At 54.4% G+C, this 13,528-nt stretch overlaps 1 protein-coding gene across 1 annotated transcript in view; it reads right to left on the bottom strand.

The window, feature by feature from the left end:
* HMCN2 (hemicentin 2) overlaps nucleotides 1–13,528 on the bottom strand; it is a 171,793-nt gene that overhangs the window by 54,777 nt on the left and 103,488 nt on the right. Inside the window, exons 45-54 of the mRNA XM_008005927.3 lie at nucleotides 12,163–12,444; nucleotides 10,885–11,052; nucleotides 9,602–9,715; nucleotides 8,870–8,956; nucleotides 7,153–7,344; nucleotides 6,112–6,285; nucleotides 5,848–5,961; nucleotides 5,190–5,332; nucleotides 4,043–4,193; nucleotides 2,116–2,334 (exon numbers count right to left, since the gene is read on the bottom strand). Coding sequence (XP_008004118.3) covers nucleotides 2,116–2,334; nucleotides 4,043–4,193; nucleotides 5,190–5,332; nucleotides 5,848–5,961; nucleotides 6,112–6,285; nucleotides 7,153–7,344; nucleotides 8,870–8,956; nucleotides 9,602–9,715; nucleotides 10,885–11,052; nucleotides 12,163–12,444 — 1,644 coding nt within the window. The remainder of the gene's footprint in view (nucleotides 1–2,115; nucleotides 2,335–4,042; nucleotides 4,194–5,189; nucleotides 5,333–5,847; nucleotides 5,962–6,111; nucleotides 6,286–7,152; nucleotides 7,345–8,869; nucleotides 8,957–9,601; nucleotides 9,716–10,884; nucleotides 11,053–12,162; nucleotides 12,445–13,528) is intronic.

The following is a 13,528-nucleotide window of genomic DNA, read 5'->3' as shown; positions in this document are numbered from 1 at the left end:
AATGTGGCGAAACCCCATCTCTACTAAAAATACAAAAATTCACTGGGTGTGGTGGCGCACACCTGTAATCATAGCTACTCAGAAGGCTGAGGCAGGAGAATCGCTTGAACCCAGGAGGCAGAGGTTGCAGTGAGCTGAGATCACGCCATTGCACTGCAGCCTGGACAACAGAGTAAGACTCTATCTCAGAAAAAAAAAAAAAAAAAAAAAAGAGCCAGCCAAGGCCAGAGCCTGGCATCTATGGGGGCTGGAGTTGATCTCCAGTGGGGGCCTGGTTAAGGTTACTCTATGCTCAGATTTCCAGGTTGGGGCTGGCCGGCCCGGGGCTGTGGGTGGCTAGACCAGGTTAAGAGCCTGCAGAACCCCATGGCCAGGATTGAGGCAGCAGTGGCATTGTAGGGGTCAGCTGATGTTTGAGGTTAGTGCAAAAGGTCAGGGTAAGAATTCAGGTCAGCTGTGACCATGACGCCTATGTTCTCAGGATTAGAGAACAGAGGTTAGAGGTTAGTTGCCAGGGTGAGAGGTGAGTGGTAGGGTTGGAGGTAAGTGGGTAGGACTTGGGGGCAGTTGGTGGCTGTGGTCTGGGTTCAGCTATTGGTTGGGATTAGCTGATGGTTAGAGTCTGATTGAGATCAGCAGGTGACAGAGGATCCCAGGACTTGGGGTCAGGATCAGTGGTCAGTGGCCAGGTTAAGGGGTCCGTCCAGAGGTTTCTGACAGGAGAGTTGCACTCCTGGATAGGCAAGAGGCCTCCTTCTTTTTTTCTTTTTTCTTTTCTTTTTTTCTTTTTTTGAGATAGGGTCTTGACCTGTCACTCAGGCTGGAGTGCAGTGGTATGATCACGGCTCACTGCAGCCTTGACCTCCTGGGCTTAAGCGATCCTCCTTCTTCAGCCTCCCAAGTAGCTGGGACCACAGGTACATGCCACCATGCCCAGCTAGATTTAAAATATTTTGTACAGATAGGGTCTCACAGTGTTGCCCAGGCTGGTCTTGAATACCCGGGCTCAAGCGATCCTCCCACCTCGGCCTCCCAAAGTGTTGGGATTACAGGTGTGAGCCACCGCGCCCAGCCACCTCCCTTTTTTGCAAGCACCAAAGTAGAAACCCTGGTCTGATTCTGCTCATTGGAGACCTGTGCAACTGACCGCTGCTCTCCAAAACCAGCCCCACCGCTGGTCCATCTCCGGCAGGACACAGTTCAAATCTCAAACAGAGAGACCATCCAGGCCTCCCTCATGAGCCAGGTGGGCCGGGCATTTCTAAGCCCTGGGTGGCCCTGCAGTCTTTTAAGTCAAAAATCACCTACAAAAAATTATTCTAATATAAAAGATTTACTTAAAAAATTAAATTACCTTAAATAAATAAACAAATACCACTTAAGATGGTGAAAGAAAAAAACAAAATTTGGCTGAGCATGGTGGCTCACCCCTGCAATCCCAGCACGTTGGAAGGCTGAGGCGGGCGGATCACCTGAGTTCGGGAGTTTGAGACCAGCCTGGCCAACATGGAAAAACCCCATCTGTACTAAAAATGCAAAAAGTAGCCAGGCGTGGTGGCGCATGCCTGTAATCCCAGCTACTCGGGAGGCTGAGGCAGGAGAATCGCTTGAACCCAGGAGGTGGAGGTTGCAGTGAGCCGAGGTCACACCATTGCACTCCAACCTGGGCAACAGCAGCGAAACTCTATCTCAAAAAATAAAAATAGAAAAGAGAAAAAGAAAAACCAGACACACAAGACATGAGTTCAGCCACCACAGTGTGGCCTTCAATGTCCAGCCAGAGCTTCGTCAGCGTTTGGGGTCATGAGCTTTGTTGACGATTAACGAAGGAGTCAGCTGCCTCTGCAGAGAAGGTGGCAGCTTCTGCCAATCGTTTAAGGACATTAGGGATCTTGAAGCCCAGAAGGGCATGCCCCATGGTAGGAGGCTCTGCTCCATAAACCAGAGGCAAAAGGCAATCCAGTCTTTGCCTTCACACAGGCAAAGAACTTGTACCCCCAGTTTACAAATTGCAGTTAAGGTCCAGAGTGGTTGTGTGCTCTGCTTAAGGTCACACAGCAGGCAGCACACAGGAGAGCTCAAAGCGCCCACTTTCTTCACGCAGTCCTGACCCACCTTGCAGCACAGACACCCCATTCCCGGCCAAGAGGGGCCGATCCTCTTTGTACCAGGTGAGCTCCGGGGGTGGGATTGCGTTGGTGTCGCAGTACAGGTAGGCTGGGTTGTTCTCCACAATCTCCCTGTATTCCGTTACTCCGCCCCGAGCCTCCTGCTCCCGGGACAGGATCTCGAAGGCTGCACTGGCATCACCCACCTTCTGGAACATGGGGGGCACTGGGTGGGGGAGACAGAGCCCTTAGGAAGCACGGCAGAGGGGTGGGGAATGCACCTCTGCTCACAGAGATCCTCGTCCCAGCCTCTCCCAGGTGCGGAAATCCATTATTTGAGCCATTCCCTTAGGTCAGGGCATTTCTTAAATTCCCTCACTCCCTAAACCAGTGTTTATTGAGCAACTACTATGTGCTAGGCACTAGGATAAGGCTCCTTCCCTAAGCAGCTCGTGTCTAATGGACGCTAAAGACTCCCTGTAATGTGGAAATATTTTGCACAGTGGGAAGCCAGATACTAAGCCTTAGCCAATGTTTGTTTATCAGAGCACAGAAGCACAAAATCATCAGTTTTAGAAACGGAGGGGGGCCCTCAAGGTCACCTGCTTTGATCACCTGCATTTTACAAAGGATCAAATTAAGGCCCGGAGGGGGCCGTGTCATCCCCAGGTTGTCCCCAGGTAACATAACCAGTTCATGACAGAGCCAGGGCTAGAGGACTGGTGGCCAGAAGCACTGGAGATGACAAAGGGCAGCCCGGAGAGGTTGTTCCTCCTGCCAGGACAGTCCACAGGCATCGTGTAGCAAAACCTGGTTCTGAACACCTATCCATCGCCCAGCTTGCCTGTCAGCCTCCTGCCTCCCTGCCTCCCCTTTCTAGCCTCCCAGCCTTCTGCTCCCAGCCTCCCCTTCCCACCTCCCTGCCTCCTCCTCCCAGCCTCCCTTTCCCAGCCTCCCCATCCCAGCCTCCCACTCCCAGCTCCCTGACCTCTAGCCTCCCCTTCCTACTTTCCACCCTCCCCCTCCTAACCTCCCCCTCCCAGACTCCCCTTCCCAGCCTCCCCATCCCAGCTTACCAGCCTCCTCATCCCAGTCTCCCAGCCTCCCCATCCCAGCCTCCCACTCCCAGCTCCCTGCCCTCCAGCCTCCCCTTCCTACCTTCCACCCTCCTCCTCCCAACCTTCCCCTCCCAGCCTCCCTTTCCCAGCCTCCCACTCCCAGCTCCCTGACCTCCAGCCTCCCCTTCCTACCTTCCACCCTCCCCCTCCCAACCTCCCCCTCCCAGCCTCCCCTTCCCAGCCTCCTCCCCAGCCTCCTCATCCCAGCCTCTTAGCCTCTCCCTCCGTCTCCACAGCCTCCCCCCAGCCTCCCCCATGCAGCCTTCCAGCATCCCCCTCCTAGCTTCCTCTTTCTAGCCTCTCAGCCCCGCTCCCAGCCTCCCCCTCCCAGCCTCTCTGACACCCGGCTCCCTCCTTTCCTTCCTTCACTTTTTAAAAAGGAAAACGTCAAACACTGATGAAAGTGAGAGAAGAATATAATGAGCCCCAGGCACTCACAAGGAGTTTCAATCACTGAGGCGGCCACTCAGCTTACCCTCGACCAGAGATTCCGAAGCAAATCCCCAGGTTTCCCTAACATCGTGAGAGGCATCTGGCAGAGGGGCTACGAGTGTGGCGTTCTGGCTCAACCAGACCATTCCAGGCTCCACCACTCAATTCTGTGGTTTGGGGCCAGAGTCCTCACGCTTGGCTTTGGTCCCTCGAGGGAGAGGGGTTGGGGCAGGATGCTGCTCTAGGCTGCTAAGATGAGCCAGTGGGAGATGCCGTGGGCAGCACGTGAGCTGCAGGACACACGGTGGGTGCCTGCGGAGGGCCAGCCCTGCAATGTCCTCATACTGGCCGAAGCCCCACCCCCAACCCACTGGTGCCACGCACCCTGGATGAGCACGTTGAAGTCCTGGTCATCCTCGCCAGCCACGTTGGTGGCCACACACAGGTACCGCCCTGAGTCTGAGACCTGCGTGGGCTGGATCTGGAGCAGTCGCCCTTCGCCCAGGACATGCAGCCGCGGGCTGGGGGTCACGGGCTGCGAGGAAGACAAGGGGGTCAGGGGGAGGGAGATCAGAAATGAGGAGCCAAGAGCAGCAAAACAAGTGTGCTTATTTCTCAATACATTCTCCAAAAATGCAGCATAAAGTGACAAGAACACACTGAGAAGTTTATAAAACCAAATCCATAGAGCATAAAGATGAGAAGGGCCACACATGGGTGAAAATAGTAGAGTTTAAAGTTTACAAAGAGTTCAACTTTTTATTAAAAAATACAGCTGGGCGTGGTGGCCAGGCCTATAATCCTGGAACTTTGGGAGGCCAAGGTGGGTGGATCACAAGGTCAGGAGTTTGAGATCAGCCTGGCCAACATGAAGAAGCCCCATCTTTGCTAAAAATACAAAAAATTAGCCAGGCGTGGTGGTGCGTGCCTATAATCCCAGCTACTTGGGAGGCTGAGGCAGGAGAATCACTTGAACCCAGGAGGTGGAGGCTGCAGTGAGCCAAGATCATGCAACTATACTCCAGCCTGGGTGACAGAGCGAGACTCTATCTCAAAAATAAAAATAAAAAAATAAAATAAAACAAAGGCTGGGTCGGGTGCCTCATGCCTGTAATTCCAACACTTTGGGAGGTCAAGGTGAGCAGATCACCTGAGGTCAGGAGTGTGAGAGCAGCCTGGCCAACATGGTGAAACCCCATCTCTACCAAAAATTACAAACATTAGCTGGGCATGGTGGTGGGCACCTGTAATTCCAGCTACTCAGGAGGCTGAGGCAGGAGAATTGCTTGAACCCAGGAGGCAGAGGTTGCAGTGAGCCAAGATTGCACCACCGCACTCCAGCCTGGGTGACAGAGCAAGACTCCATCTCAAAAAAATAAAAATAAAAATAAAAATAAATAAAGGGTGGGTGGGGTCTGGACCAGCTCTAGGGCCAAGTACTTTAAGGGAAGGCTTTTCTGGAAGGTTCCAAGCAGAACCAGCTGGAAGCAGAGGTGAGAGCCAGAAGCTGCACAGGGGGTCCCACACTCACCTGTCCATCCTTGTACCAGTGGATGGTGGGTGGGGGCGCAGCCCAGCTCTCACACTCCAGGGTCAAGGTGCTGTTGACCTTGGTCTTCACCTCCTTCACGCCGACCTCCCCTAAGGGGTCGTCTTTGGAGATGGAAGGGGGGACTGAAAAGCACGAGGGGTCTGAGAGCAGAGCTGGGGGATGGGTGCTGAGACCCTGAGCTTACCCTGGTCCTGGGGGTAGCCCCAGAAATCCCAGAAGCTACCCTGCTCCTGTCTGTTCACTAGGGGAGAGAGCATTTGTCTGTAAGGGTTATAGGACTGGGCAGGTCTGAGGCAGGAGAATTTCTGGGGTCACCTCAGAGGTCCTCCTTGGGGGTTCCAAGTCTCAATCTGCAGAGCCTCTGGTTATACCCCGATGTAGAAGTGGCAGGAGGAAGCTAGGACTGCAGTGGGTCTGGGACTGCAGTGGGTCTGGGAGCCCACGTGGCCCAAGTCCTAACTCACTGTTCTCTCGTCATCATGTCCTCTGGAGCCAGCCCTACCTGCCAGGTGACTGTCAGAGGACATATGCCACATGGAGACACCCTGGAGCACTAACAGTGGCTCAGGTGCCCGGGCCCCTGGGTTCCCGGATCGTCTTCTGCCCACCTGGCTGTGCCCCAGGATCCCCGACTCACTGAGCACTTCCACATGGTAGTTTTTCACGGCCTCCCCGAGCTCGTTGGTGACCACGCAGGTATACTGACCAGCATCTTCCTTCTGGGCATTCAGAATCTGCAGCCCGTGAGTACCTGTGTGGGGGCCAGTGACCAGGGTCACCCCAAATCTGCAGCCTCATGCCAGGCATAAGGACAGGCTCCTTATAGGAGACAGCCTCTCCTCCAACCCTGATGACATGTCACCTGTCCCCTCCCTCCCTCCTCCCCACCAGAGGGCGTCACCTGGGAGCAGCTGGATGTTCCTGGAGGCCTCAAAAGGGGCCCCGTCCTTCATCCACGTGATGTTGGGGGAAGGGAAGGCCAGCGCCTCGCAGATCAGAGAGATGGGGTTGTTGATGGTCACGGTCACCTCCTCGTCTGCACTGTCCTCAGCCACTCCCAGGATGGTGGGAGCCACTGTGATGGGGGGCCAGGGGGCACTTGTGAGCAGAGATCCCTGACCCTAGGCTAAGGACCAGGAAAGCCTCGGACCCCGGTGCTTGGCCTCGGTTCTTCTGTCACTTACATTACCGAGATGGGAAACTGAGGCTCAGAGAAGCCCATGCCCGGGGTGGCCAGGCTTGAACTCAGGCCTGGGTGACCCAGAGCCCGGCTCTCCAAACACTAAGCAATACTACAAGGGAAAGCTGAATAATTTCTGCCTCCATGTCCCCCATAGCTTCTCAACATCCAGCCTCTCTACCAATTAACCAGAGGCTTCTCAATTCTGTTTGAGAGGAGAGCGGGAGTTGAGGGGCTTTGCTCCCCACTGAGCAGAGTAGCTATGCTTTCATTGGTCCCAAGATTTCTTCTTTCAACCCCTGCAGGGGACTCTCCTTTTAACGGCCAACATTTTAGAAACAGATTTTTCTAAGCTGTTTCTAAGCCCCTCTCATTTGATAGACACTCTGTTTCTCCAGGCTAACAGAATAGTAGGTATGTACTGTCCTCAGGACATGGAGAGACGCCTGGTTGTGAACCCACCACCCTGGGGCCTGGCAATAACTTTGTCACCTCTCTGATTCCCAGGGCTTCATCAGTGACATGGGGACAAGCACATCTCCTACCTCCCAGTGTCATTGTGAAGATTCAATCAATCAGACCCGTTGAAATGCCTGGCCCATAGTAAATGTTCAGTCAATAGAGTCGCTATATGATTTTTGTTGTTAAACTCGGAGAGTTAGAAGAAAAATAGTAGAATGGTTTGTGGGAAGTTGTAAGGAGCCAGTCACCTTGCTACGCCCTCCCTCCAGCCCCTGTGATGGCCAGATGTCCAAAACTTACACAGGACACTGAGCTGGAAGTGTTTGGTCTTCTCCCCAACAGCGTTGGCCGCAATGCAGGAGTAGTGGCCAGCACTGGACAGGTTTGCCTGGAGGACCTGCAGGAGGACTCCGTCTGGGGAGATGTGGTGGGCGTCTCCACCAGCCAGGGGCCGGCCATCTTTGAACCATGTGAGCTTGGGCTGTGGGTGGCCTGTGTGCAGAGCAGAGAACGAGACAATTTGGCAGCCTTTGACTAGGGCAGCACAGGGGTCACAGGCTAGTCCCGGATGGGTCAGGGAATGTGAGTTCTCCATCCTGGCCCAGAGGCCCATGAAGCACAACAAGAAGCAGCGGAAGCAGCCTGTGCCCCTTCCTCTGTGACTTGGCTGCCTTCTCCTTACTGGGCAATGGGTAGAGATTGCCTGGTACAGACAGGCAAGACAGAAAAACAAGCTATTCCTTCCATCCATTCATTCATCCACCCACCCACACACCACCCACCCATCCATCCATCCAACCATCCATTCATCTACCTACTCACCTATCCTTCCATTCAATCAATCATCCATTCATCTCTCCATTCATCCACATGCCCACCCACCCACCCATCCACCCAACCATCCAACTATCCAACCATCCAACCATCCATTCACCTACCTACCCAACTATCCCTCCATTCAACCAATCATCCATTCATTTCTCCATTCATCCATCCACCCATTGAACCACCCATCCACCCAACCGTCCAACCATCCATCCATCTACCTACCCACCTATCATTTTATTCAGCCAATCATCCATAAATCTCTCCACCCATCCATCCATCCATCTATGCACCCATCTACACATCCATCTATCCAACCCTCATTCATTCATCCACCCATTCATTTTTCTACCCATTCACCTACCTATCCATCTATCCATCCATCCATCCATCCATCCATTCACCCACCCACCCATACATCCATCCATCCATCCATCCTTCAACCCATAACCATTAATGGGAGCCTACTCTGCCAGGCACTGGGGAAACCATGGTGACAAGGCAGCAGCTGGGTCTTCAAGAAGCTCAGATGCCACAAGGCCACTATGGTCCGATGTGGGTCAGTGCTAGGGCAGGGAAGCACAGGGGCTTGTGGGAGCCCAGTGGGGGTGGCCCACTGGGCCTCAGGGGTCAGCCAAGGACTCCCTGTGGAGGGTCCTGAAAGCTGAGGTCTGTAGTGAGGTGGGGAGAGGGAAGAGTGTTTAAGACGGAAGAACACATGCAGAGACGAGCCGGGACCTGATGCCGAGTCCAAGACATAGAGAGACCCCAGTCAGGAGGAGTGGGGCGGCCGGGTGCGGTGGCTCAAGCCTGTAATCCCAGCACTTTGGGAGGCCGAGGCGGGCGGATCACGAGGTCAGGAGATCGAGACCATCCTGGCTAACACAGTGAAACCCCGTCTCTACTAAAAATACAAGAAAATTAGCCGGGCGTGGTGGCGGGCGCCTGTAGTCCCAGCTACCCGGGAGGCTGAGGCAGGAGAATGGCGTAAACCCGGGAGGCGGAGCTTGCAGTGAGCCGAGATCGCGCCACTGCACTCCAGCCTGGGGCACAGAGCGAGACTCTGTCTCAAAAAAAAAAAAAAAAAGGAGGAGTGGGGCTGGAGCAGGTGGGCAGATCCCCAGCGATATCTTCCTTTCTGAAGCTGCCTTCCCACCCCTTCTCCCAGCCCACCACATCATGTGGCCCTTACCTGTGACATTGCACATCAGATGGGCAGTCTGTCCCTCAGGGACTTTGATCACCTCCTCCAGGTCCTCGTTCTCAATACTGGGAGGCACTGGGAGAAGCAGGGAGACAAATGGCTAGTGACTGGGGGGCTGGCCCGCCCAGGCTACACAATCACAGAACAGGAAGCCAAGGGCCCACCGTTTCTTGTGCCTCAGTTTCCCCATCGCATGCCTGTTTCCATAGGTTTAAGAGTTTTCTTAAACTCTGTTTCCATAGAGTTTAAGAAACATTTCCTGCTGGCTGACGGAAGTACCAGTGCCTCAGAAGAAGACTCTGATGAGAGGCAGGCAGTCTTAGTGGTGCGAAAATATTTGCCCCTTCCACTTTAGATTGTCCCTGCTATTTCTGGAAAGTTCCATGGCAGCCTCAGAACAGAGGTTTCTTGTCACCTGGGCTGGAGTGCAGTGGCACAATCACTGCAGCCTCTGCCTCCTGAGTAGCTGAGACTACAGCTGTGTACCACCACATCCAGTTAATTTTTGTACATTTCGTAGAGATGGGGTTTTGCCACACTGCCCAGGCTTGAACAAAGGTTTTTGATGAGGCAAAGCGAACAAGTCTTAGCTTCTCCCTCCTTCTCTGCGCTGGACTCCTGCTACAGCATGAGCCATGAGTCTGGGGCCCTGCCTCTGGGAGCACCCAGGCAGTGGGGAAGAGTTCATAGGGCACCCATGAGAATGGGGTTGTAACGCACCCAGCACCTCCACACTGAAGTTCCTCCGTGCCTCCCCAGCCTCGTTGCTTGCCAGGCATGAGTAGAGGCCACTGTCTTGCTCCAGTGTCTGAGTCATCTTCAGCATCCAGCCACCTGGGGAGGCAGGGGTGTGGGCCCCAAGCATGACTCTGAGCAGTATTCTGTCCCAAGCTGAGCCCCCTGCTGCCCAGCAGGAAAAGGCATTATAATTAGATGTGTACTTCTGTCTCCCATTGTGTCCTGTTCCTCAGATCCAGAAACTGAGGCCCAGGAGGGTCAACAAACGGATGGAGCTGCCTGGAGATTAGACATGTACCAGAATAAATCTGAGGACCCTGCTCTAGCAAGAAGTATCTGTCACCCGGCCAACCCTGGCTCTGGGAATTGGCTGCAGCTGAAGGGAGAGCAATGGGTTATGTAGTCCTGGCCCAGCAGACCTCTGCTCTACTCTGACAGACATGGTTAAAAGAGCTTCTCCTCCCAAGGACCTCTCAGGGAGAGACAGCTCCTCTTAGAGGAACCCAAGGGTCTCCCAAGACCAGTGTGGGGAGGGCAGATACACAGGACACAGGCCACCACTGCTGTTACTGCACCCAGAGCAGACATTACTAATTGATTGCCGCATTCCTTTCCACTGGGCCCAATGCAGTCTCCGAATTCCTATCCACAGAACGCACCCGGCAATTCTTACCAAGTGCTCAGAAGTGATGCCCAAGAGGAAATGTATTTGCCATCTCATCACAGACTGCGTGGAATAACCGGTGGGTGACTGAGGCATACCCTCAGGGGCCTTGAAGTCCTTGCAGGATTTGGATGGGACAGAGACTCCTGGGCCTCAGTTCCTCATTTGTATACCAGCAAGAACCTCGCAAACCCATTTTACGAGGGGGATAAATATTCAGAGGAGAAGGTGCTTAGGTCAGCACATCCAAAAACTTGCTACTGTTCTGTGGGATGTTATATGTAAGTGCCGACATTTTGTTTTGTTTTTTTTCTGCAGGACTTATCAGAACCTTTGCTATGCAAATGTTCACTGTAGTTCTCTAGGTGAGCAGAGCAGGAAGCCTTTTCCAAATTTATCTAAATCCGTGATTTTTTCCTGGAGCACCTCACCTGACTAGTGTTTTGGGCTACATTCTTTGGGGACCAGCAGCTGGAATGATTATTCCAACCATGCCTGGCAGCTCAGGGTCAGAGGTCATGGGCATGTAATGGATAGAGGCAGAGGCAGAGGCAGAGGGCCCGACCTGATTCCCAGGATCCAACCTTGACTGGTGTCTTACCTGCCAGCAGGTAGGTGTCCTCCCCAGGGCTGACAGGCTCCTCCCCTCGGAACCAGCGGATGGCCGGGGGCGGGATCCCTGTGGCTTCACAGAGCAGAGTTAAGGGGCTGTGCAAGGCGGCAGTGATGTTGGTCAGCGGGTCCAAGTCTCCAATGAGCTCTGGGGGCACTGGACACAAAGAAGAAGCCACATTCAGGGTGCAGATCGGGGCTGTGCGCTTCATGCTCCTTCCCTAGCCCCACTGACTGCCCCCCAACTCCACCCAATTGGGAGAGTCTGAGGAGCAGAAGTGATGAGGGCAGAGCTGCTCCCCCTAAAACGAGGACACCTAGGAGGGAGCCAGTGGCGCCACAGGCTGGGCTCTGGAGTCAGGCAGGCTCCTTGGGCCTCAGTCTCCCCAAGCCCTCAGCAGGCTGCTGGGGGATTCAACAGGAACACGTGAAAGTACCCAGTCTAGTGCCTGGGCAGAGCAAGCGCTGAGTCAGTAGGACTGGAATTCGTGTAAAGCTGAGGCCAGATGTGCTTCCTAAATCCACATGTGCAAGCTAAGTGGCAACGCTGCAGTTCTGAAGGAACCTGTTCCTGAAGGAAGCCACTCTCTATCCAGGGAGATGGGGGTGTTGGGGATATCTGGGTGAGGCTCGAGATCCCAGCAATGGTGAGGGGGGTCCTCCCTAAACTGATCCCTGCCCACCTCTCCCACTCTCTCTCTTACCATTCCCTGTCTCCACCCTGAATTATCCCTTCAGGCATACAGTAGGATTAAATGATTGGAATGCATGAGGCTGCCTCAGCAACCCTCTGCCTGGCACGTGCTTCCCCTCATCCAGCAGCTGCCTAACTCCTACTTACCTTCTATGGTCCAGCTTAAAGGGGACCTCCTCTGGGAGGCTGCCCTGACCTGCCCCAACAGTATTCCAGGTTTTCCTGGTCTCTCACAAGCCCCTGAATTCTCCCCATCACATACCAGTCATGCAGGACAGGGACTGCTTACTTTCCCAGTGCCCAGAACAGAGTAGGGGAAGAGTGAACCCAGGAGAGAGAGAGGGAGGGAGGAGAGGTGAATTGGGGGAAATTGGGGCCATTTGGGACCAGTCCTGATTGTGAGAGCAGTGCTGGTAGCTTCCCCCAGCAGCAGCTCTCATTAGAGTCCTGACTCCAGAAAGAACAGGTGTGACCCAAGGATCACAGCCTGAGGGCTGTGCCTGGAGATTGAACCGGCCTTGCCTGCTCTAATCTGCCCCAACCCACCCTCCTCCAACAGCTGCCGGTCCTCACCCAGCACAGAGAGCTCAAACCTCCTCTCTGCCCTCCCAGCCAGGTTCTCGGCCACACAGCTGTAGCGTCCGGCGTGGGCAGCCCGGGCCCGCTCTACACGCAGGCTCTGACCCTGGTTCTGCAGCTGCAGGCCCAGCTTGGCCCCCACAGGCTGGCCGTCCTGCTCCCACGTCACTGTCGGAGGGGGTTTCCCTGTGGCGTTGCATTCCAGAGTGGTCACTCCATCCTGGACCACGGAGACCTGTGTGGGAAGCTCGTGGGGACCGGCAATCTGAGGGGGAACTGTAGGGATGGGGAGAAAGCCCATCAGAGAAAGCTGCTGAGGCCACCAGGCACCACACACTTGCCCCGGGCCCCGCAGGGACACACCCTCTCCCCTTGCCATCGCCGCTGTGTGACCTCATGACCTCACCTCTCTGGGCCTCCATCTTCCTTCCCAACAATGGGGTCATAACAGCAACCTACTGCTAGAGCCTGGGAGTCACAGGCAGGCCTGCTATGTGGGGAACAACCCTTTTGGGATGTGTGACGGGTTTTCTTCCTCAAAAACCAGAGACTTCCTGGAGCTTCAACAGTTGTTGGGACTGGTTGGGGGTGGAAAATTATTCTGTGGGTGGGTTTCTCCTCAGGATGTTGAACGGCACTTTTCCTGGTTTTATTTTCCAGCAGGAGTTTTACAAGGCTGGGGGATTTCATTGCTGCACTGCAGGACCAGGTGATATGGTTTAGGTTTCCATCACATAGAGGAGCTTCACATAACGCTCACACTTCCTCCGGGTTTCCAGCTGTTTCAGCTGTGGCTTTTCTCCTCCGGACCACTGGGGGGCCCTTAGGGATTGTGCTACAGCCCCCCTGCCTGCCATGCTTGGGTTAGTGAGAAGCTGTGTGGGAGGGGCAGTCAAAATGCCAGGTGATACATTCTGGCTGTGTCCCCACCCAAATCTCATCTCGAACTGTAATCCCACGTGTGGAGGGAGGGGCCTGGTGGGAGGCGACTGGATCATGGGGGCGGTTTCTTCTATGCTGTTCTTGTGGTAGTGAGTGAGTCAGTCAGTTCTCATGAGATCTGCTTGTTTGATAAGTGTCTGGTGCTTCCCCCTTCGCTCTCTCTCTTTCCTGCCGACATGGAAGGTGTGCCTTCCTTCGCCTTCACCTTCTGCCATGATTGTAAGTTTCCTGAGGCCTCCCCAGCCATGTGGAACTGTGAGTCAATTAAGCCTCTTGTTTATAAGTAGTATCTTTAGAGCAGTGTGAGAATGGACTCACACACCAGGAATCTGAGGGAGGAGAAAGCCTGTACCACACACCATCACTTCCCAATATTTGCTCCGATTTGAGGGCAGCACCTGCCCAGGCAGCCCATGAT

This window comes from Chlorocebus sabaeus, chromosome 12 (assembly GCF_047675955.1).
Source record: "Chlorocebus sabaeus isolate Y175 chromosome 12, mChlSab1.0.hap1, whole genome shotgun sequence".
Lineage (NCBI taxonomy): Eukaryota > Metazoa > Chordata > Mammalia > Primates > Cercopithecidae > Chlorocebus > Chlorocebus sabaeus.
This window is presented reverse-complemented; position numbering and strand designations above follow the sequence as displayed.